The 21,884-nt window shown below is 32.9% G+C and overlaps 3 protein-coding genes across 7 annotated transcripts; 2 read left to right on the top strand and 1 right to left on the bottom strand.

Annotated features, from left to right (window-relative positions):
• Positions 1 to 761: 761 nt before the first annotated feature.
• Positions 762 to 7,541, top strand: LOC130893127 (PR domain zinc finger protein 4-like). Of its 3 annotated transcripts, none has more exons than XR_009059152.1 (6): positions 762 to 3,181; positions 3,244 to 3,272; positions 3,325 to 3,684; positions 4,466 to 4,572; positions 4,653 to 5,738; positions 6,923 to 7,541. XR_009059152.1 is itself a non-coding variant. In XM_057798940.1 (5 exons), the coding sequence occupies exons 1-5, from the start codon at positions 2,890 to 2,892 to the stop codon at positions 4,966 to 4,968; spliced, it is 1,104 nt and encodes a 367-aa protein (XP_057654923.1). In that variant the 5' UTR covers positions 762 to 2,889; the 3' UTR covers positions 4,969 to 7,541. The 3 variants fall into 3 exon arrangements, 1 of the variants encoding a protein (XP_057654923.1); XR_009059151.1 differs by having other exon boundaries at positions 6,286 to 7,541; XM_057798940.1 differs by having other exon boundaries at positions 4,653 to 7,541.
• A 1,670-nt stretch (positions 7,542 to 9,211) lies between these two features.
• LOC130893029 (uncharacterized) lies at positions 9,212 to 10,255 on the bottom strand. The gene has a single exon (XM_057798794.1). The coding sequence runs from the start codon at positions 10,253 to 10,255 to the stop codon at positions 9,212 to 9,214; it is 1,044 nt and encodes a 347-aa protein (XP_057654777.1).
• Positions 10,256 to 11,136: 881 nt separating this feature from the next.
• LOC130893125 (uncharacterized protein ZC262.2) lies at positions 11,137 to 21,816 on the top strand. Of its 3 annotated transcripts, none has more exons than XM_057798937.1 (7): positions 11,137 to 11,325; positions 11,598 to 11,696; positions 15,611 to 15,762; positions 17,030 to 17,155; positions 19,388 to 19,569; positions 19,645 to 19,881; positions 21,533 to 21,816. In XM_057798937.1, exons 1-7 carry the CDS (start codon positions 11,260 to 11,262, stop codon positions 21,721 to 21,723), a joined length of 1,053 nt encoding a protein of 350 aa, XP_057654920.1. In that variant the 5' UTR covers positions 11,137 to 11,259; the 3' UTR covers positions 21,724 to 21,816. The 3 variants fall into 3 exon arrangements, with proteins under 3 accessions (XP_057654920.1, XP_057654919.1, XP_057654921.1); XM_057798936.1 differs by having other exon boundaries at positions 19,382 to 19,569; XM_057798938.1 differs by having other exon boundaries at positions 11,296 to 11,325; positions 11,569 to 11,696; positions 19,382 to 19,569.
• The last annotated feature ends 68 nt before the right edge of the window (positions 21,817 to 21,884 follow it).

The raw sequence follows: 21,884 nt of genomic DNA, 5'->3' as shown, positions 1-21,884 counted from the left end.
AGAACGGATGTTGTATGGTATTGGTATTGTATTGGTAGAAAATTTATCTTCCATCATGACAACAATTCCAAGCTTTCCTCGAAGCTGTAGGTATTTGAAAGAATTGGAAAGGAAGAATGTTCTGAAAGTAATAATTTGGTCATTATAGTCGCCGATCTCAATCTGATTGAGTTGTTATGGGACTTGTGTGCATGGAGTAGAAGTTCAAATTTTAATTCATTACAAAAAGTTTGCATAATACTCGACGTTGATAGTTTTTCCAATATAGTGAATGGAAATTATACCAAGTGCATCCCAAAAAACCAACGCGATGAACTTGCCTGCAGATGGAACGGTCTTGGCCTTCTTTGGAGTTGATTCTCCATTTTCAGTCCGTTATTTCGGGTGTGAAGTGATGGACCCATGTTTCATTACAACCTAAGCTTTATTCCCGTAAAACATTGCCAAACACTCGATAGAAACATCTTCACGACGCTGTTTTTGTTCCAGTACCTCTTAAGCTCTGCTACCCAATATTTTACTGTTGATAACGAAGAAGCAGTCTCACCCAAAATAGAATTTATTGAATGACCTATGACCAATTGGCGTCTCCAAACTTGAAACATATGCTGAATAGATTGTGTACTTTCCAATACATCGGTAATTTTCAAGCAACTACCGCCATCTCTAGGTCAGGCTAGGTACTTTTGAAATCATCCTCATATGTTCTTTAAAGTATAAATATGAATATCTATTATTTGTTGTTTATTACTATGGGGTGGGAAAAAATTTGACCGATAGTGTAGGTAATAATCATATTGTATTCAATAGGTGGTCGTCATCTTTTCCTTTTTGCCTCTTCTTCCCTTAACAACTATCTTTTCACCCAGTCCGGATATATACCCTATCAAACGTAGTCTTTTTGCTCTGTCCATATATCCCACTGCGTTCTTTCTTCTTCTCCACCTATTTTGCTTCTGCGCTCCTCCAAAAATGCTCCTTAATACCTTTCTCTTCCATATGTTCATTTCGCTTACTTCTTTTTTGTTCATAATCTAACACTCACTGTGATAAAGCACCGTCGATTGTATAACTATCTTCTAAACGCATAACTTGGCGACACTTGAAATATATTTTAGTTTTATCGTCAATTTCACCTCCTTCGTTAATCACAGCTACTGCCAGGTATTCAAACTCCTGGACATTAACAAATATAAACTCCCTGTTTTGTTCTGTCGTCACTTTTTATTGGTTGAAGTAATTCCAATTCCTTCTTCTTCCTCTCCATATATTTAGTTTTCTTCATTTATGTGTAGTTTATATTTATGTTCTTATGTCTGTATTTTTCGTAGATTGTCCCTGCTTTAACATTTGACGGCTTTACCCACGTTAGTATCTGGATTTCCGTTGATTTTATCCGTTCCTGTAATTAAATGATGGGTTGTTGGAACAATTGTCAATTTGAACATATTTAACACTTTCGCTAACCTAACCATGTTCAGATTTTGTCCAATTATGTATTCTTCAGGATTCAGAAAAGAATCTTTGCTGCGATACCATCTATTTTTCCAAAATTAGGTCTATCTCACATTCTTTTCAGTTCGCAAATATTGCAATCACTTTTTCACTAAAATTGTCTTTCAAATATAAATTTGTATTCCACAGATAGCATGGAAAGATCTTCGTTCATTATATTTCCAAGAGACGTTTTGATACGATTTAGCGTTGAAAAACGTCGTTTGGTTCTGTTGTAATCCAGAATGAAAATTTAGTCCAAGGAATATGCAACTCCTATCGAAAGTATTAGTTTCATCTTGTCCGCGAGAAGCCATTTCTGACGTCTTTATGAGCTTCTCTCAAATCTATCTACATAAAATATCAGTTTCACTTTCTCGTAGATATTTTTCAGTATAGTCGGTTTCCGTCCCAATTTCGCTATGATGAAAATTGACGTCTGACAGCTCAATACGCTGTTTACAGTACCACCACACCAACACTCACAATGACACTATCTGACACGTTTGATAACCAAGTTATCATCTTCAGAGACTCAAAGGAAACTGTATACTGCCTTTTTAAAGTTTTATTCCATTTATTATTCAATTTAGTAACCGGTTTTATTTAGGGATTCCAATGGATTAATTTTTTGTGTAATGTTGTTGTTTATCTATACTTTTAAATGATTCACTGATTATAAAAATTGAATTTTGTAATGCGGACCTGGACAAGTTGTTTATTATTCAATTCGCGTCTTTTATATCTTTTTGTAAAGATAAAATGTTCTCTATTTGAAGACCGGCAGTATGTTGTAGATATTTGTTATACAAACTTTCTCCTGGAAAAAGGTCTCTTGATGTTTGCGATGATGGAAGTGGGGAAAATTTATGGAAACTGAAATTAATTATTTTCTCTGATTTCTTATATGAAACACCCTGTATTTTATTATTGTAATAATCCACTAGGAAATCAAATATAGGGGCTCTATCAAAAACTAATTAAGCGAATATTTTTTCTATGCTAGATATTATATTTTTTTTAATTATTATATAGGAACAATATATGAACTAAACGTTATGTCATATCCCTTTAAAAAATTATAAATGACCGTTTGCGTTTATAGAACTGGTAATAATTTACTTTTAACTAGTGTGGAAATTGTGAAATTAATACCGAAGAAAAAGAAATTGTCTTTGAATTTGTGCAGCATCATTGTTTATTTCAAATATTTTAGACCACCCGCATTTCTGAAACAGTTTAAAAAAGAAGAAGAAAACGACACAAATTTGTAGTGTTTTTTGGATGTTTGTTGATGTCATTTTTATATTTTATTTGCTTGTAAATGTTTTGGTCAAATAGATTTGTGTTTATGTGAATAAAGTATTATTTCATTTTTATTAAATCGTGTTAAATATGGAAACATTAGAAACAGAAAATTTCGATATACAAGAATTGTACCATCAAAAATTTAATGAAGATTGTTCGAACAATACCGAAAAGCCATTTAAATGTGGAATTTGCGGACATTGCACTACATCTAATGTTTTACTTAAAGTTCATATGAAAATGCATTTAATGAGGAGACAACATTGGTGCTCAATATGTAAACAATCTTTTAATTTTATTAGTGAATTAAATAATCATATGGCTCAACATAATACACAAAACTTGGATCAAACGATTCAAAGCGATAAAAAACAAAAAGGTATTAAATTTATCTAGGGTCGAAAAATGATTATTTGCCAACTAATAAATTTATATTCACAGGTATACAAGAAACAGACAAACCTACAAAGGTAATTACTGACAAAATCATGTGTACATAAATGCAATTGAATTTTTTTGTAGCAATTTCAAAATACAAGTCAACAGGTGCCTTTGTGTGAAAAAGAGAAATATCTATTAATAAAGTATGTAGAAAAACTTGGTCTGAATTTAAAATACAAGGAACTAGAAAAAATAAAATTTTTCCTACGTAATGGTTGGGCTAAAATGGTGGAATTATTTGCAGAAAATAATTTTGATCGCAATCCCGATAAACTAGCTAGAACTTACTTCCATATGAAAAATCAAGCAAAGATGCATATAGAACGATATTATGTCAATAACAAATTACCAAAACCTACAAAATTAGATTATTTTTTTATTAAATTGTGTCCTGGAGAGTTTGAAAGCTTAGGATTAGATTTCAAGAAACTGCAGGAAGATGTAAGTATTACCTTTGATTCTAGAGTGTATTTGGGTGAAATTATCACCCAACTTTTTCAAATATGAATCAGAAAACTAAAAGAAATAGAATCATTAATGTAAAAATGTTTCTGTTTATTGAGTTACTCTTATAAAACAAAAAAAAACAAAACTATAAATTTTAAAGGTCGTCATATCCGTCTCCTTAGATTACTTCAAGGGATTTGATGAGTTAAATCATGATCTTTATGCAAAAATGCAATATCTAGGATTTGGTGAAATATCTTGAATTTTTTTTGGGGCTTTACTTGAAGGGAAAAAGGAATGGAATCATCTGAGACTGCGGAGATAGTATCTGGTGTACCACAGGGTTCAGTGATTGGTCCACTTATATAATTTTTAGATATACACTACAGGTCAAAAGTTTTGCCCACCCCTAATCCATTAAATTCAACTTTAACAAATTTCTCTTTCATATTTTTCAACTAGTTAAGACTTGCAAGTACAGTCCGTTTTTTTCATTATTCTTTAACTGTGAATTATTACTTCGGTGATTGTAGTTTAGTCATAGTCAGCCCTATGGCCCCTGTGAGATGTAAGAACCTGTAGTGATTTATACTTTTTTCACCAAGAAATCTGAAACCAAGGAATTATTGATTGAAGCTCGTCTTTATAATTTAGGCAAAAGTAACTGTACCAGTACTGCCTAATTAAAAATTTGAGTGTCCAGTATCTGTTGCTATTGAGTTAATATGCAAAGTTCAGTTTTAAATGTGTTATGTTAATATTATCAAATTTTTAGGGTAAAATAAACGAAGATAATGTTATGAAAAATGATGATAAATATAACTTGACTACAGATGAAATACATATAAAAGATGAATTTAATGAGAACTATCTTTCGAATGTGTACGTGAATATATATTCTTTATTCATGAATTTTTCAAGGTTCCCAATAAAATATTTTTCAAATTAAACTATGGTTGTAGGTCGTCCATGGATGATACTAACAATTTTTTACTTGTATCCGAACCATCAACATCTAAACGAACCTTCTTTGAAGATGACAAGAAAGAAGAAACACCAAATAAAATTAAAAAAGTTCATTGTGAAGGTGAATGCTTTAAATCACTTCAAATGAAATTTTTAAGCTCCGAAGAGGAGAGAAAAGAGGAACTACATAAATTAGAAATGAAAAAGTTGGAATCAGAAATAAATTTTAAAGAAGAAATTTATAAAAAGGAAATAGAACTGAAGAATTTGGAAATATTACTATTGAAACAGAAACTTCTTAAACAAGATTAATTATTAAGTGTTAAACTGTAACATGCCATTCAGCCTGCTCTATTTTTCTTCAAAAATTTCAATAATTCCTTTATTTACCAATTGTGTCTCGATATCACTTCCATTTGAACTAAAGGGTGTCTCAAAATTAACGCAAGATTTAAATATGTCGCCATTTATATAGTAAAATGTTGACAACTCGAAAAAACGAATTGACAGATGATGACGGTCTACTTCAATTCCGTCAACTGTGAATGGAATACTTCCGGGAAATAGAATTCGATGGAATATCAAATCACTACTTGAAGCAAAAGTGTGGCAAAACGAATGAAAAACATCGAAACCGGAAGTGAAACCCTGATCGCAGTCATTCGGCGGAAGTTACACTCCAATTTAAATTAACTAGGTTACAAATATGCCAGATTAACTGACCTTTCCCACGGTTATTTAATTACCAAAGAATTTATCGATTCTAATCGTTAATTACCCCAGTGGTAGATGCGACCTACCAAAATAAAAAAAAAGGATCCGTTTGAGGTCGTTCAAATGTCAATATCGAAGCAGAGTGTGAGATTTTTCGAGCAAAATCATCCTAAGCCTTGATGGCTTTGTTAATCCCCAAAATTCCAGCTTTTGGAGTTCCGAAAATCCACATGTGATTTTCGAAAAACAAATGCATCTATAACGAGTAACTGTTTGGTGTGCGTTTTGGACTGGAGGCTTTCTCAATGACCGATCTATCCAGGTCGCTATCGATGGACACACCTCACAAGGTTTGAGGTGTTCCCAAGGTACGCATCTTATCACCTACTCCTATCACCTAATTTTTGGTTTTATCTCTCTGCCAGTTTGCTGTAAATGATATCTAGATGTCAGTTCTGCTCTAACTTCGTAAAAATCGTGATATTTTTTGGCGGGTGCCAAAAAATTGCATTTTAATCAATTTCAAATCAGATGAAAAGGTTTTTTTACTGACATTGGACGGACTTTGCTTTTCATCATTGTTACTTTCTTCATATTCTTCGTCCGAGTTTTCAGAAACAACTGTTGGAGGTTCAAAAATATCGTCATCCTCATCACTGTCGGCCTCAAAATCGGTTCCAATTTCGTCAAACAGATCGTAGATTTTGTCTGGATTCATACTAGCGTTAGGTATTCTCATTTTTCTCCATTTTGTTTATGTTAAGTCCTGGACGTTACAAATATGACACTCATTCCAAACAACAACATTAAAAACTAACCTCGAGAGAATTTTTAGCATTTTTATTGTAAAATCTTTAGTACTATGCCTATTCTAAATAATTAAGTTTCAATACTTACGATTTTTTGCCGTTGTAGGACTCAAACATTGTGAAGAGAAACTTTTCGTTTTAACTAGTTAAAATGGGTGTAGCAGATCTGTCGCATGGGAGTCGAAGAGTAAAAGCAATTATAGAGCCTATCGATAAGACTTCCACGATTTAGTCCGGCCTCTGGCAGGGGTTCCCGTAGCCCTTTATGGGTCGCCACGAAAAAATGATTGATATCTATGTTTTTAGGTCCGGAGAATCGATTTTTGGGGGTTGCGAGTACGGCACTCTGGTCAGTTTTTTGTTATTAACAAAACATTAACAATTTAATTGTTTAAACGGTCATAATTTATTATCTACAATAGTTACAGAGTTTCTGATGAAACATTCTAGTTGAAAATCTTCTAATGAATATTTCCGTTTTTAAATTTTGAGAAAATATTTATTAGAACCAAAGTTATAGGTAAAGTAGTGTAAAAAAATGAAAAATGCGCTGATTTCTTTTTCAATCGGTCGTATTTCGGCCTGGGCAAATTCAATTGAGACTTTTGAGGATCCATTTAAAAAAAAAAGGTTTTTCCTTCAAAACGATCCCTCATACGAACATTTTCGAGTATTTGGAAAAGTTTTATAGCTCTGGAAAGACAAAATTTTAATAGGAAAATTACACTTTTATTTGCTTATAGGCCATTCGTGCAAAGAAGAACATTTTCGAAAAAAAAATATCGTAAAAGACAACTTTCAAGCCCTCACTTGAAATTCCAGGACAATTGGTTAATAAACTACAACCGATTTTCGGAGCAAGGCCGGTTGCCGTCCTATGCGGGCACCGCGGCGCGCTGCCGCACGTGATTCTACGAAGCTTACAATCTAAAGGTGATATCAGACGGTTAACTTGTTTTTAATTTCTGCCTTTCATTCGGCATCTTTCGTTTAAAATGAAACGTCTAGGCATTAATTGAATCAAAAGTGATAAATGAATTTATTAGTGAACCAATCCAGTGATGTTGGATTTCGGCATTCGGTATCAATCACTCGCACTCCGAATGAACAAAAAATGAAACGTATGAACACGAAGAGAACGTTCACTCGAGTTCGTTTGACGACATATTCGAGGAAATGAATAAAGTTCATTTTTTTGTCATTTTGTGTGTGTCTTGTAAGCGTAGAATGAAAAAAAGAGAACATTCATCTGAATGAACTGAAATGTGAACCGTCTGATATCACCTTAAGCGACCGTTTTCCTTGGCAGTCTGTAGCTTAAATATTTCACCAAATATCAATTAAACAACACTTGTTAGTTGCTTTTACGTTTTTTAATAACATCTTACACAAATTATTACTACATTTTCTTAACCGATTCCATTAATTTAATAAAAAAAACTAGCATCTTGAAACATTCAAAATACAATTACTTCAATATTTTAAACAATTTTTCCTTCTGAATTTAAAATACCGCGCGCATTACAAATTTTCCAGAAAAGATTTTCCCGCGGTAACAATTTTCTATCTTTGGTTGCACCACAGATGTACCGGACGTCGAGATTGAAATATCTTGTATTAATGGGGAGCAATATCTGGCCCACGTACTCAAAAAAATCGATGACGACACCAATCACGTTTGATGAGATTCGCCGAGAACAAAACAATAATGGAGCTTTTTCTAACGTCAAGTTCTATAAGACTAAATATATTGAGAGCATTTTATGTAACTTATGAGCAAGTTAATACACTGGCGAGCAAAAAATTGAGGTCACTTCAGAAATTGCGAATAATTTTAACGTCATTATTGATAAGTATTAGTAGGCGTTGAAGAAAATTTTCTCCGAGACTTGACAGCTGTCATTCGATGTATTAGAGTACGACTTGAAACTGCAAGAATTGTTGGTGCTAGTCTTTGTGGTGTGCAAAGGTTGTACCAGTGCTTTCTGGAGACTGGCCTGATCACTAGAAGACCAAGGTCAGTCAACGAGATGACCGTTTTTTGGTGTCCACAAGTTTGCGGAATAGGACAGCTATTGCGGTTTCACTACGGAATCAGTTGGAAGAAGGGAGAAATGTCAACGTTAGTGAATTGACCATTAGAAGAAGACTTCATGCTGCTGGACTGTCATGCAGAAGAATGGTTACAGGTCCCTCGTTACAACGCCAGCATGGAACTGCAAGATTTACATCATACATTTACATACAAAGATCACGTTCGTTGAAATCATGATGACTGGATTTGGGTATTGTTCTCAGATGAGTCGCCAGAATTGTCAAGGAGTATCTGGATGAGGTACAAATTAGGCGGTTTGACTGACCAGACATGAATCCCATAGAACATATCTGGGGCGAGTTGAAACGACTGATCCGCAGACACACACCAGCACCAAGAACTGTCCAGGAGCTGAGAACATTGCAGTTGCAGAAATGGGATAATATCGACCAGAATGTGATCCGCAAGTCAACTCAAAGTGTGCCGCGCCGACTTCAAGCAGTCATCAATGCAAGAGGAGGGAATACACGTTATTAGTGTCAAGTTTTTTTTTTATTTTGTTCGTTCCATATCTTTTCTAACAACAAAATTTTGGGTTTAAATTACATGAGAATATTCTTGTACCTCAAAAAATTAATGTTCTATATCAACCAATAAGTAAATTGGTACCGTAATTGCAAAAAATGGGTAACAAAATATTGTATTTGCAAAGTAGCTGGACTACCTTACATGCCATTCTGCGCTTGTAGTACAACTAAAACAGCGAGGAGCGTAAGAACTATAGAAAAGGAGGTTTGTGCCTAAGCTCACACGAAGCCATTTGTTTATTTAGAAATGTTTTTTATTTCAACTCTTCTCATTTATTGTTATGAGATTAATTGAATAAAAGTAGTTCGTTCTGTACACAAGTGCTGGTGGTTTTTTTGATGCCGGTTTTTTAAATAAAATCTCAAAACTGCTGAAAAGGTTTAGTATTAACAATTTCAAAAAATTAATATCACTCTATGTTTTGACCATCATCATCTGCGTTTCGTTGAACATCATTTTTTGAATTTTCTGTATCTGTTTCAATATCATTTTCGGAAATAGTAGTTTCATCTTCACCTATTTGTACATCAATTTTTTTATTGCGTTCATCATTGTCTTCGATTTCACGTAGAGCTTTCAGTTTTGATTCTAATACCTTCAATCGTTGCTCCAATCTAAAATCGTTTAATCTTTCAAATTCTTCTACTAGATTTTCACTTTGATGATCTTTTTTATTTTTTTCTGTATTTTGCTTATCTAACTGAACTTTTTTCAATTCTTCATCGATATCTTTCAACTTCATAATATCTTCATCTTTATTAGAGAATATATTGAAAGGATTGCTGCATTGTTGAATATCATCTTCGTCGTCTAATTGGATCAATTTTTCCAACTCACACTTTTCTTCGTCTGTTAATGAACAATTACTAAATGCCAGATTAACATTTCTTATTATGAACGAATTATTTTTATCTTTTACGTTATAATCTCTCTTTTTCTTCTTGTTTTTATCTGGATTTTTTTCATTTTGTTCGTTATTTGATTCTGTGAATTCAAAACGGCATAGATTTACAAATAAATCTGCTTCTTTTTCGGGTGGCATCCCATTTTTGGTTATTTCGTTATACATTTCATATTGTGTCTGTAATCTTTGTTCTTTCTCAATTTTATATTGATTTATAACTGAATCAATTTCACTATCCATTTTTTTGATAAACTCTAGTTGCTCTTTTACCTCGGGAGTGTATTTTGCGTTCCTACACCATTTATCTTCGTCTATATCTATGTCTTCCGGAAACGGGAGTTGATTTAAAGCCGGAGTATTTCTTATGCCTTTTACTTTTGACATAATTTCCGTATAAAAACAATCAAATTCTTTCAAATAATTTTCCGTGCTTTGATTTTCAGTTATCATTGATATTTGTGCACTATTCAGTTTATTATTCTCGTTAGGAAACGAGGAGCGGAAATTCGAATAATCTTCATTGAATAAATCGTAATTTTCGATTTCCATTTTAGTTATTAAAATTTTTCACTTCAAATATGACATAATATATTTTTATACTCTACGCTCTAGATTTACATTTACACTGTTTAGTTTGATCGATACACATATACCAGGAGGGTAGAAGCAATCGATTGTGTTAAATAAGGGTAAATTTTAAAGAGAGCATCAAATATTTAAGATCTGCACAACTTTTTACACTCAGGGACAAGCAATCTTATTTGGACCACTCAAGTATCCAAAAATTTATCAAATCTGCGATTTTAAATACGTAACTTGTTATACGTAGATGCAGACGAGGTTAATATAGTAATATTTGAGACCGTCAGCGCCTATCCCTCAATTTCCCTATATTAAAGTTCAGAACATAAACTAATTCAGTAGTGTCGATATTTCGATGCAAAAATGGCCTAATTCCAGTTTCTCATGTAACTAAGATTGGGCTAGGTTGACAGTGACGTTATACCATTCATAAGACCACGAAGTATAGATATAAATTTCTTATTTCTTAGACCTTTTGATATATCAATGCATCTAAATGTTCTTGATTTTAGCTCTCTTCTGTTTTAAAATTAATTTTTTTTTTATAATTTTTAAAAGAAAGATAAATTTATTATTTAGATCCATATCTATACTTCGTGACGGAAGTGGCTGATTGCAACCATGTTTCTCAAATGTCAAGTATGTGTGACGTCATACGACATAAAATATGCAATATTGTAGCAGACGTATATGATACGTTGCTGATTATTAATAAGAGTTTTTCTATAATTAAAATTATGACTGAAACACTTGTTCATTGATAAGTTACATCACCTGAATATTATCGTTTTATCTTAGTCTAAGCTGTAGTTTTAATTAAAAGGAGCCTTCTTAAAAAAGAAGAAGAGCTTTGACTTATCGAGAGTCCTGATTTGATTTGACGTTCATCACAAATAAAGCGTTACCAGAAAATTTTTCTAATGTTAAAGTTCTAGAAAGTGAGAAATATACTGTTTAAAACAATATATAAAATGAATTCTTTAGTTAATTATGGAAGCGATGATGATTTAGACGATTCTCCAGATGAAAAATCAATGGTGAGTGTACGAATTTTTCAGTTGATGTGTCTCCATGTTTATTATTGATCAAGAGTAGAACGTATTTACGTAATTGTAATATATATTTTATACAAGAATGTTATAATACTTTAGAAGATATGCTGTATCAATCAAATGTATATCATAATATGTTTTAATTAATTTGAAAAGCATGGTTTTACATTTTGAATAGTAATATTTATTTGCTTATTTTTTACTAATCAACTATCTGCAAAAAATTAGTTCGATCTTCAACCAACAATTATTGACAGGATTCTTATGGACCACCCGGGAAAAACTACAAAAAACCTACAACATCTCAACAACCTGATGACACAAATTACGATGAAGTTCAGATGAGTTTAAGTGAGGTAATGATCAATGTTTTAGTCATTTTTTATCTAGAACTGAAGTAATTGGCATTTTTTTATGGTCTCAATGTCATTTGAATAATTGGCGTTAATTTTTAACTTAATAGCTCCATACATTCTTCAATTTGTTTATTTTTCTTTGGCATACTATCAAATAATCATGTTAGTTTAAATTGAGGTTCTTTGTGTTAATGCAAAATTTTAAATTGCAGTGAAAATGTGTTTTATTATGTAAGTTTAACCTTCACTATTCTTACAAAATAATATATATTATTAAGTGACATTGAAACAGCTGTATATGCATTTTATAAGAAAAGTTATGAAAACCTTTTCATTATATTCTTTATAGGAAATGTTACTAGTACAATTTTTAATTCAAATTTAAACTATTCCTATTTATTTTTTGGATTTTGCGATTAACTAAGAATCATTTCAGTATCTTTCTGAGTACTATAAAAAAATTTTTGAAAAACAATTTTGCTCATTGAGAATAAACTTGAAATATGAAAATAATACATAGATTTTCATGAGAAATTTGATATTTTTCACCTGCTAGATAAAAATAAATACTCAGATGGCATTTTTGTTCAATAATCTGAGGTTAACAATTAAATTTTGAAAATAACTTCAATATTTTATTGAAGCATGAATTATTAGCAAACATATTTTGGTAACTCTTTGGGTCATCTATGATTAAAAATGTGCATTTTTCATGAAAAAAAGAATTCTCATCAGTTTACAACAGATATAGTTCTGTGAAAATAATCTATTTTTGTAAACATTTAACGATAAACAATTTGAAATGTTTGAAAAGATACAAGTTTTCCATTGATCAGCTGGAAAATATTATACCATGTATGTATATAGATATTGGGGTATTATGTATACTCTGGTCCAAAGGATTTATTGTGTCCCCTTTCTTGCTGCAATACTGGGGAACTTAATCTTCTGAGAAAGTTTAGAATGTGGGATGGCTGTAGCTGCTAGAGATCTTTATCTTCTATTTCATTTACTCCAAGGTGTAGTGCTTTGGTGTTCCGTAGATTCTCACATTTTGAGAGAATGTGGGGTTTTGTCATTCACCCAACAGAATCTGCAGGCTGCCATATCTGTTAATTCTAATATCTTCAGATCTAAAATCAAGACGATTTATCAAGAATAACATATGTAAAGGTAGTGAAGAGTTCAAGAAAAAAAATATTTATGTACAATGGTCAATTTTTACCTTTTGATTGACAATTTCTGTAACACAGAAAAAAAAGAAAAATGCAGTATGCTCCTTGCACAGCAGTTACATGTGTGGAAGTTTAAAGGTTCACATTAAACTCACCCGAGCCTTTGAGGAGCTGTCTTCTTTGTGTCAAATTAAGGCCCACAAGTCACTTTTTAAAGGAGACTGAAGACAATAAAACTGCACTATTTAACAAATAAATTACAGCATACAATATTGATTATAAATTGATCTTAATAACAAAAATAGATGCAATTGAAATAAAAATTTGTAATCCTGCAGAATCATCAGTTCAATGAAATGTTTATAGAATCATGGATCAATAACTTATATATATTCACTATATGAATATATGGACCATTTTTATTGTCCCTGGATCCGTATTTATATCCAACAGTTTTCTAGGTAATTCAGTTTCTTGCATCTTTAGATTACCATAAACAAATAAAAGGGCTTCTTCTCCATAAAAACAGTCACAACATAATGTAAATAGCTTATAAATACAATACGAAGAATTGACCTTTTACGGAAAAAAATATCCGGCGCGTCCACCAAACTTTAGATTCTATTAACATAATAGAACAGGACCGGCTTCGCGGTCGGTATCATTGAACGAGTTGGCAACAATACTAATTATTCCGTCGTAAATTTTGTTTGTATTTGTTGGAATAATGTTTAGGCATCCAAAATCCAAAAAATAATAATTTAATAAAGTATTTTATTGAAAATTTAACAAAACAAACAAACAATGAAGTTGAATCTTTTGATATTAACTTACTCTGTTAACATATTGTAAAGAACTTGTAACCCGAGCCTCAACACAGAAAAAGCCAATAGTGAACATCTACATCAATCTCCTGGTGAGTATCAATTTAAGGATGGTGACTGTTAACAATAATTTACTCAAGTTTCGAATATAACAGGTAAAAGTAAACATACACACATTTATTGCGCCTCACTCAATTTTTATATTTCACTCACTTTGAATATATCACTAGTAAAGGAATTTCTCAATTATATTTCCCATTGTAATTGTTTATTTTACATTAATCAATCACAAGTTTATATATATATATATATATATATATATATATATATATATATAAAGTAATAATTGTTTTGATTTGGATATATCATAGTCAAATGAAAAACTTTATTCGATCAGAACGATACTGGATGTGGAGCAATTATTGAAATTTTATTGTCGAACTTGACAGTACTAGTTTTCAAAATATTAATTCGCCTTCTCACAGTGGCTATTTATTTATTTATTTATAGAAAAAAATTGCCGCTCGCAAGTTGGTTGTGAGACTAGCAACTTTTAGTTGTTTTGATTTCGAATCTTTATTAATCATCACCAAATTATAATATCTCATTAAACATAAAGTTCTAATTCTCGTGTATGCCACATTACGGTCATGAATAACCCAAAGAAAACAACCTCTTTTCTTTTTCTATAGTCTATTTTTATGTGTTTTATATTATTTATTAATTCAATTCCATCTTTATATGAATATTTACAAAATTGGTGTTAATCTAGTTAAAAACAACTGCACAAAATCTCACACGCTCTATTATATTGTATATTGTTATTATTATCATTAAGAACTAGACAGTTCGGAAAGTTGCAAAAGGAAAAACAATTTACTCGGAATCTGCGCACAGTATTAACCCTTAGGCTGAACTGATTACAGCGAAATTCCCCTATTAAATCACGCCACTCTTTTAGATCGCCGGGACTAAAGTCATTATAGGTAAAGGAAACAGCGCGCAGAATATATTCGTGTATCCCGGATGAATAACATAACCTAATCTTGAAAATAGATCAAAGAAAATGTATTAGTTCAGATTATTATTTGAGTTATATAATAATCATTTTAATTTAGTCCTAAACTGTTTTGGGCACTTATGCACAATCCGAACCTGATTAGTACGTAGATGCCGATTCGGGGGTACCTTAAGGACCTCATGAGAAATATATAGAAGGATATGAAATGAAAGGTAACTTACTAACCATGGGCGTAGCCAAGGGGAGGGTTTTAAGGGTTCAACTCCCCTCTCCCCCCGAAATAAGCAAAGTATTACCTGATATTATATCGAAAAAATACAAGGGGGGGGGCGAGAATTGAATTATTAAATTTGAAAATATATATATATAGTAGCGCCTAGCGCCATCTTTTGACGAGAGGTAGACGCAGTTGCAGTCGAATTAGTAAACGTTGCGCACATTAACGATATCTCTAGTCGAGTAACCGTACTATTTTGTATTGTATGGAAACTTTGCATTGTTTCTCGATTATTCGCTACGCTCGTCGGTCGGAATGAGCGATTCAACCATCTTCCTAGTCCTTAGAGGACTACCCATCGGCATTCGAAGTTTATAGTGAGTGAGAATTTTTGTGTAAATAAGTAAAATAGCCTCCGTGGGCGCCGTTTCAAAATTTTTGCTTAACAGATACTATTGGGCTCATTCAAATATTCAAGCTCTATGTTGCAAAAAAATTATACCATCGGAGCGACACCCAATAAAAACATTTTACTAATTACACTGCCTAAAACAATTATTTTGTTTTCTAATAAACGCGATTTAACGATTCCACTTCATTATTTTCAAATCATTATCCTGTTCGTTAGATGATTTGGTAAAACCATCAAAATAGGTAAGAGAGACTTTTTCCTCCAGGACTCTGACGATGAATCCAAATCCCCATCCAGGTATGGTAGAGATAGAGATGATACGAAACGCGGTAGTCCCAAATACAAGGATTTTTCCAAAGATCGACGAGAAGACAGATCCGATAAGGAAAGAAACAACGGCAGAGAAGAAAGATCCAGGTAATTTTAACATCAAAGGTTGTCACTATGATTCGAGTCTCGCGGTAAAGATCTCACCCATTTAAACTTTGAGAATAAGTTGAGGTCGTTTCGACCTCAATGCCTCTAATCGTTCGCGAGGGAACCATACTAGATGGTTCGATTAGTCTTTTGCCCCTATACTTAGTTCTGACGATCGGTTCTCCATAAGAGTTTTCCCTGACTTCGTCCTGACCTGACATAGTTAAGCATCTTTCGGATCCCGGTGTGTATGCTCTTGATGCGCCTTTTCTCGTAATGAGAACGTCAAAATTAAGTCATAATGTTAGTTGGTTGTTGGTACCAGGCTGATATGTCGATGACATTTGTTTTGAGAGACTTGTTCAAATTAACTAGAAACTCAATCGGGTTGAGGACGGCCAAATGATTACTTTCAGTACATTCTTCCTTTCCAAGTCTTTCAAATACTCTTTGCCAAGCTTCGAGGAATGCTTATGATCATTGTCATGCTGGAAAATAAATTTTCTACCGATCAGGCGGTGGCCATAAATTTTCGTTTAATATTTTTTCAGCCTCTCTCTTCAAAATCACTTCAATTTTTCCAGATCTCCAATCGCCATTGCTCCAAAACATCACCAAGTCTCCGTCGTGTCTTACATATGGATCTAACATCTGTTCTTCCTTTGACCTGCGCACAAATACTAGTCTCTTGAACCCAAAAACCTCAAACTTCGACTCATCACTCCATAAAACTCTTTCCCACTCTTATGCGTCAAATTTTTATGTTCTTTAGAATACTGCAATCTCTTGATTTCATTTTGAAGTCTTAAAAGAGGTTTCTGCACTGCCACCGTTCCAAAAAGACCCGCTACTCTCAGTCTTCTTTTCACTGTAGAAGTACTCAAAGGTAGATTCATTCATCAGAGCTTGTGAGTCCTCGGTCACGTTTACTGATCAATACAACACGTTTATCTTCAGCGGGTTCGCCTAGAACGTTTTCTACCGTCAAAGCTTCTGGTGGCGGCAATGAAGACAAGTATGAAGCCTCGTATTCCCAATATTGTAAAACCCACCAATGTTCTAATTAAGTGTCTGGAATTTCTGGAAATATTGATGATATTCATACTGAACACACTGTTTACACCAATACTCACAATTATACTATCTGAAGAGCGTTTCGTGTTCAACACATTAAATCCATTACTGTTGGTTTGAATCTAACTTTTAAGATCAAAAATATCATTTCCTCCTTAATTATTGATAAGAAATTTATCGAAATTTTTTTAAGGTATAGAGATGAAGACAGATCTAAAAACCGGGACAGCAGAAGTAGAGACGACGACAGAAATAGGGACAGATATAGAGAAAGGGACGAAGATAGAAAAGATGATAGAAGAGCTAAATCGAGAGAAAGGTTGGTGGTATACCATAACATCATCTTTATTAAATTAAAAGTTTATCGAAGATCATTTCTTCTTACACCTTAACACTGGTCGTAGATAATCCATCCTTATTTTTTTATTTTATTACAGAGATTAATATAATAATATTTAAAAAATGTTTATAGTGAGTATCAACGGCTAATGGTGTTGGTGAGACTGGCGCCAGATAGCATTCGCTGGAAAATGTTCAACTACATGACCCAAATAACTAACATTGTCTTCAGTTAGGGTTTCAACTGGAACGAGAGGTTGTTTTACCACTATAGTGAGACGCAATAACCTCAAAACTTATAATAATAATTAAAAAATATATCAAATGTTTATAGTGAGTATCATCGGCTAATGGTGCTTCCAGGGATATAAATTATGGTGTTTATAGGATGTTAGTTTTACGGAAGTCATTTTTCAAACAGTGACTTTATTGAGGAAAAAATTCTATTTTATTATAGTAAATCTCGAACGACAACTCAGTCAACTTGTTTTGGATAACGTCACCAATTGAGTTGCCCCCTGTTGTAAATCTGTTTACTAAAGAACACAAAAATCAAAAATAGAATGAGGGCTGTTAATGGTGACTTTTGTCCAATTATTTTCAATAATTATAAAAATTGTTTCACTGGGGACGAGAAGCATTTAAGATAACCTATGTGCGGGTGCTCCTGTGACTACTCACTCCAGAAAACATTAAATTAATGCAACAAATATTTTGATAAAGACCACAACAGATCGAAACGTCAAGTTGTTATCCTTTTAAAAAATTCAATTAGCAGAAGCCTAAAATCATATATTTTGATATATTTGACACACCTCATATACCATTCCATCCATCGAAATGGAATCTTCTATATTATCGACGACTACCTTAAATTCCTACCTGACCAATGATTCGTGGTTGGATAGCGCCACTTTGTGTTTGCTGGGGAAAGTTCAACTACATGAACCAAATTCTTCTTTGACGTCTTCTCGAACGAGAGGTTGTTATACCACTCTGGTGAGACGTATTAACGTCGAAACTAGGCAGTAGTTACACTCTTTCATTGCATCTGTGATTGGGGATGTTGATATCGACAAAAAGGTCTTTGAATGTCTCCTTACTATAGTATTGTAGTCATTTGATGAGACCTAATAAAAGAATTTTCATACAAACATTCGATTTCCATTATTAAACTGTGCGGTCCTACATTCGATATTGATTTCCTTAAAATCGTTGATGTAATTTTTGTAAAAATATCTTATTGAAATGGAAATATTGAACTCTACCACTCTAAGCTAGACACATACGGAAATATTTCCCTCTTCAACCTAGAAACTAAAATTTTGGTTTCATTTGTTAATATATTATTTCAATACACCCCGCAACTTAAGTTTGAAGCTTCTGCCAACTTCATGTTCCAACAGAAACTGTTCAAACTGGTTTTCACTTATGATTAATCGTACTCACCAAATGGGAGAATCTCCACATTATATTTCCCTCTGAAAGTTTTTTTCAAACTACATTTGTAGCATAATTTCGATTAGTGTGTTAGAACAGTATATCCATTATCGTACTATGTTTTAGGTCAATCCATATGTAGTGGTCCAGAGATGGTTGCTTGTCCATTTTTGATTTACTTTAAATCAATATGTAAATCACGAGAAAGCGAACTATTACTTGACTCAACCCTTTTATTATAAAGTTTTTTCCAAATCTCACTAAACACACTACTTACTTCCACTTCACCAACACACAATTACAGTGTGGTCCTTCGAGCCTGATATGAACCAACGATCTATGCTAAAGCTCAAAGAACCAGGCATTAGAGTTTTTTTATACAAATAGGATGGAAATTGCGCACCCTTCAAGCTAAACCTCATTCAAGTTCCCACCCCTAACCAGCGTTACCTTTCCACAGAATGGCTTGTGATCTCTTTAGCTGTTACTTCACGTTATTGTGTATCAATTAAACTGTCTCGTTTCTTCTTCTGTAAAAATGTTTCTGTGTACTCAGCTACGACGTTGTAATTCTCTTATTTCACGATCATAATACCTACGATATTCTGACTAATACCGAGTGGCACTGCGTTGCACCCTGTCTGTTTTTCCCAGGCATTGGAATTATGATCGTTGGTTTTATGATGGTAAACTCTGCAAATACACCATGAATATATCATCAGTTGATAAAAAATTACGGATTTCCTTCAAAGTAATTTTTTTTAAGTTATAGTAGCAGAGATGACAGAAGTAGACAAGATAGGGATCGAAGAAGAAGCAGATCGCCCAGAGACAGTAGAGATAGGAGACGTAGCAGATCTCCTAGACGATCTAGATCTAGGTCACGCGAAAGAATAGGAAGGGGAGGTTTCCAAAGAAGATTTGATAGACGAAACAATAAATTTAATCAAAACGGTGAGTAATGTAATAACTTATATTATTATAAAAAAAACTCATTGTCTCATAATAATAATTTTTTTATAAATCAAGATCCAAAATCCAATCAGCTAGTCACTGAACAAGGTAACGATCCTCAAAATAAAGATAGATTCTTCATGCCTGGTATTACTGGACGATTTCGAGACCAAATTGAAAAACGTAAATTATTGTGGCAGAAAAAAGGCGAGGAAACTTCAACTGCTTCAACAGCAGCTCCAGAGCCACTTCCAAATGCACCAAAAGCAACTAAAGTTTGGGAAGGAACAACTTTTGCACAAGATACGGACGGTAAGTTGAGAAAGAATGTTATGATTCTATGCACATTCTTTCCCCATAAAATTTTTTTAACTAATTCTTATTACTAGCTATTTGATACCTACCTTCCTAATATCAATTTCTGGGGAATTGCCTAACACAACCTTTATATAATAGCAGTCTCCAATATAATGAATGTCATCCTGCCCAAATTCACTATATAAGTAGTCTAAATGAAAAAAATATATTACTCTGATGGGGCGTAAATAGCTGAAACTGGTCCATAAATCTTATTTTAACGGTGAGTACAAATAGGGTAGTGTGAAATAACAAAGACGTCGGTCAATATCAGTTTTCAATAAAAAAGTCTTTTCTTTGGAAAAGTGAAAATATGATCTGAATTATCATCAGATTGTAAGGAACTAAAAACTGACAACTGCGCACAAGTCACTGTATGATTGTAATGTTTTCGCAAATGTGGTTACAGATAATTTAAATATGAATTTGAGAAAATCTAACTTGACATTCCAAAATCACAATTAATGGACTAATAAATTCGAAACTGAGGATGGATGAGTCTCTTAATTCAACAAACCGACTATTAAATGGCTTCTGATTATCAGCAGAAACTTTCTATACTAAGGATGTTCCTGGTAATAATTGTGATGCTGTTTACATAGGACAGGCATCTCAATATTTAGAAAATAGATTGAAAAATCAACAATACGATCAAAAATGAAAGCTAGATAACATACATGACTCAAATACAAGAAACAAAAATTAGAAATAGTTCACATACATAGAAATGAGAAAGCTGTGAATGATAGAAAAGACTATAACATTTTCTAATTCCGTTTTACAAATGTCAAAGTAACTGTGTATAATTTAATATGTTTCCTACTTATTTTTTGTGATTTGACAATTAAGCATAAAAATTTTTTTTAGTATTGTTAAAAAAGTTTACTTTTATATACAGGTGGTAGGTGATCTATATTTTGATATAATTATACTGAATTAGTAGATCAGTTAGAAAGAGTAACTTCCTCTATTGGCCCAGAGCCATCTGCAGGTTCCCAGGCTGCCACCAAGCAATGGCACTTACATAATGAAAACAAAAGAAGAAAATTAAATCCTGGAAAATGATCGAAGAAAGTCATTCCTCTTTTACTCGACGAGATGGGAAAAGCCAAGAAAATTAGAACAAAATAGCATTGCCCCATGAATTATCGTTTGCAGATCATGGGAAAATTTTCCGGTGATACATGTCGCTTTTTCCAAGAGGCCACTAAAATAACTCAACACTTGCTTTACAATGGTGAAGTTGACGATAGAAAAAGGCTGTGAGACTCTGGCTCGCATTTCTTAAAATCGAAACAAGTTATAAACGTAGCCCCTTGGAGGAAGAATAAAATGAGACCATACTGCTGAAATAATAAACAATACAGGGCTGTCCAATAGATGTTTAGATTCCCATAACTCAATTAGCTCTTCTCTAAACTATCAGTTTGTGTTTATAAGATTTCATAACAAATTATGTATCATAATATTCTCTAGATTCTAGCCGAAAATTTAAATGCGCTTTATTTATAGGGATGTTTTTCTCCTGTCGAAAAAATACTTCTCCCTCATCACTTCCAGAGATAGATCATCTCAAAAATTTATATTGTCGATAAATTCGTTTCAGGTAAAGTGGCCAATAAATTCAAACGTTTAATGGGCATTAAAACACCAAATGATGGAAATAAAGCTGCCAGCGAAGTGCTTAAAAAACAAGACGAAATGTTCAGCGCCATGGAACAACAATACGAAGTGGCACGGACCACGACGCATACCATGAGAGGCGTCGGCCTCGGATTTGGAAGTTACAACCGATAAACGGATATGATATTACCATTCATGTAACTCAAAAACACTAATTTAAAAATACTTATATTGTAAGTAAATAAAGTTTGATCTGAAAAATTGTTATTGCTATTTAGATTCAGGAAGAGTTCTAACATCTGGTATGGTAAGAACATTGTTTTTTTTTGGAATTA

Source organism: Diorhabda carinulata, chromosome 4 (genome assembly GCF_026250575.1).
Source record: "Diorhabda carinulata isolate Delta chromosome 4, icDioCari1.1, whole genome shotgun sequence".
Classification (NCBI taxonomy): domain Eukaryota; kingdom Metazoa; phylum Arthropoda; class Insecta; order Coleoptera; family Chrysomelidae; genus Diorhabda; species Diorhabda carinulata.
Note: the sequence above shows the minus strand (reverse complement) of the source record. Positions and strands in the feature narration are given on the sequence as shown.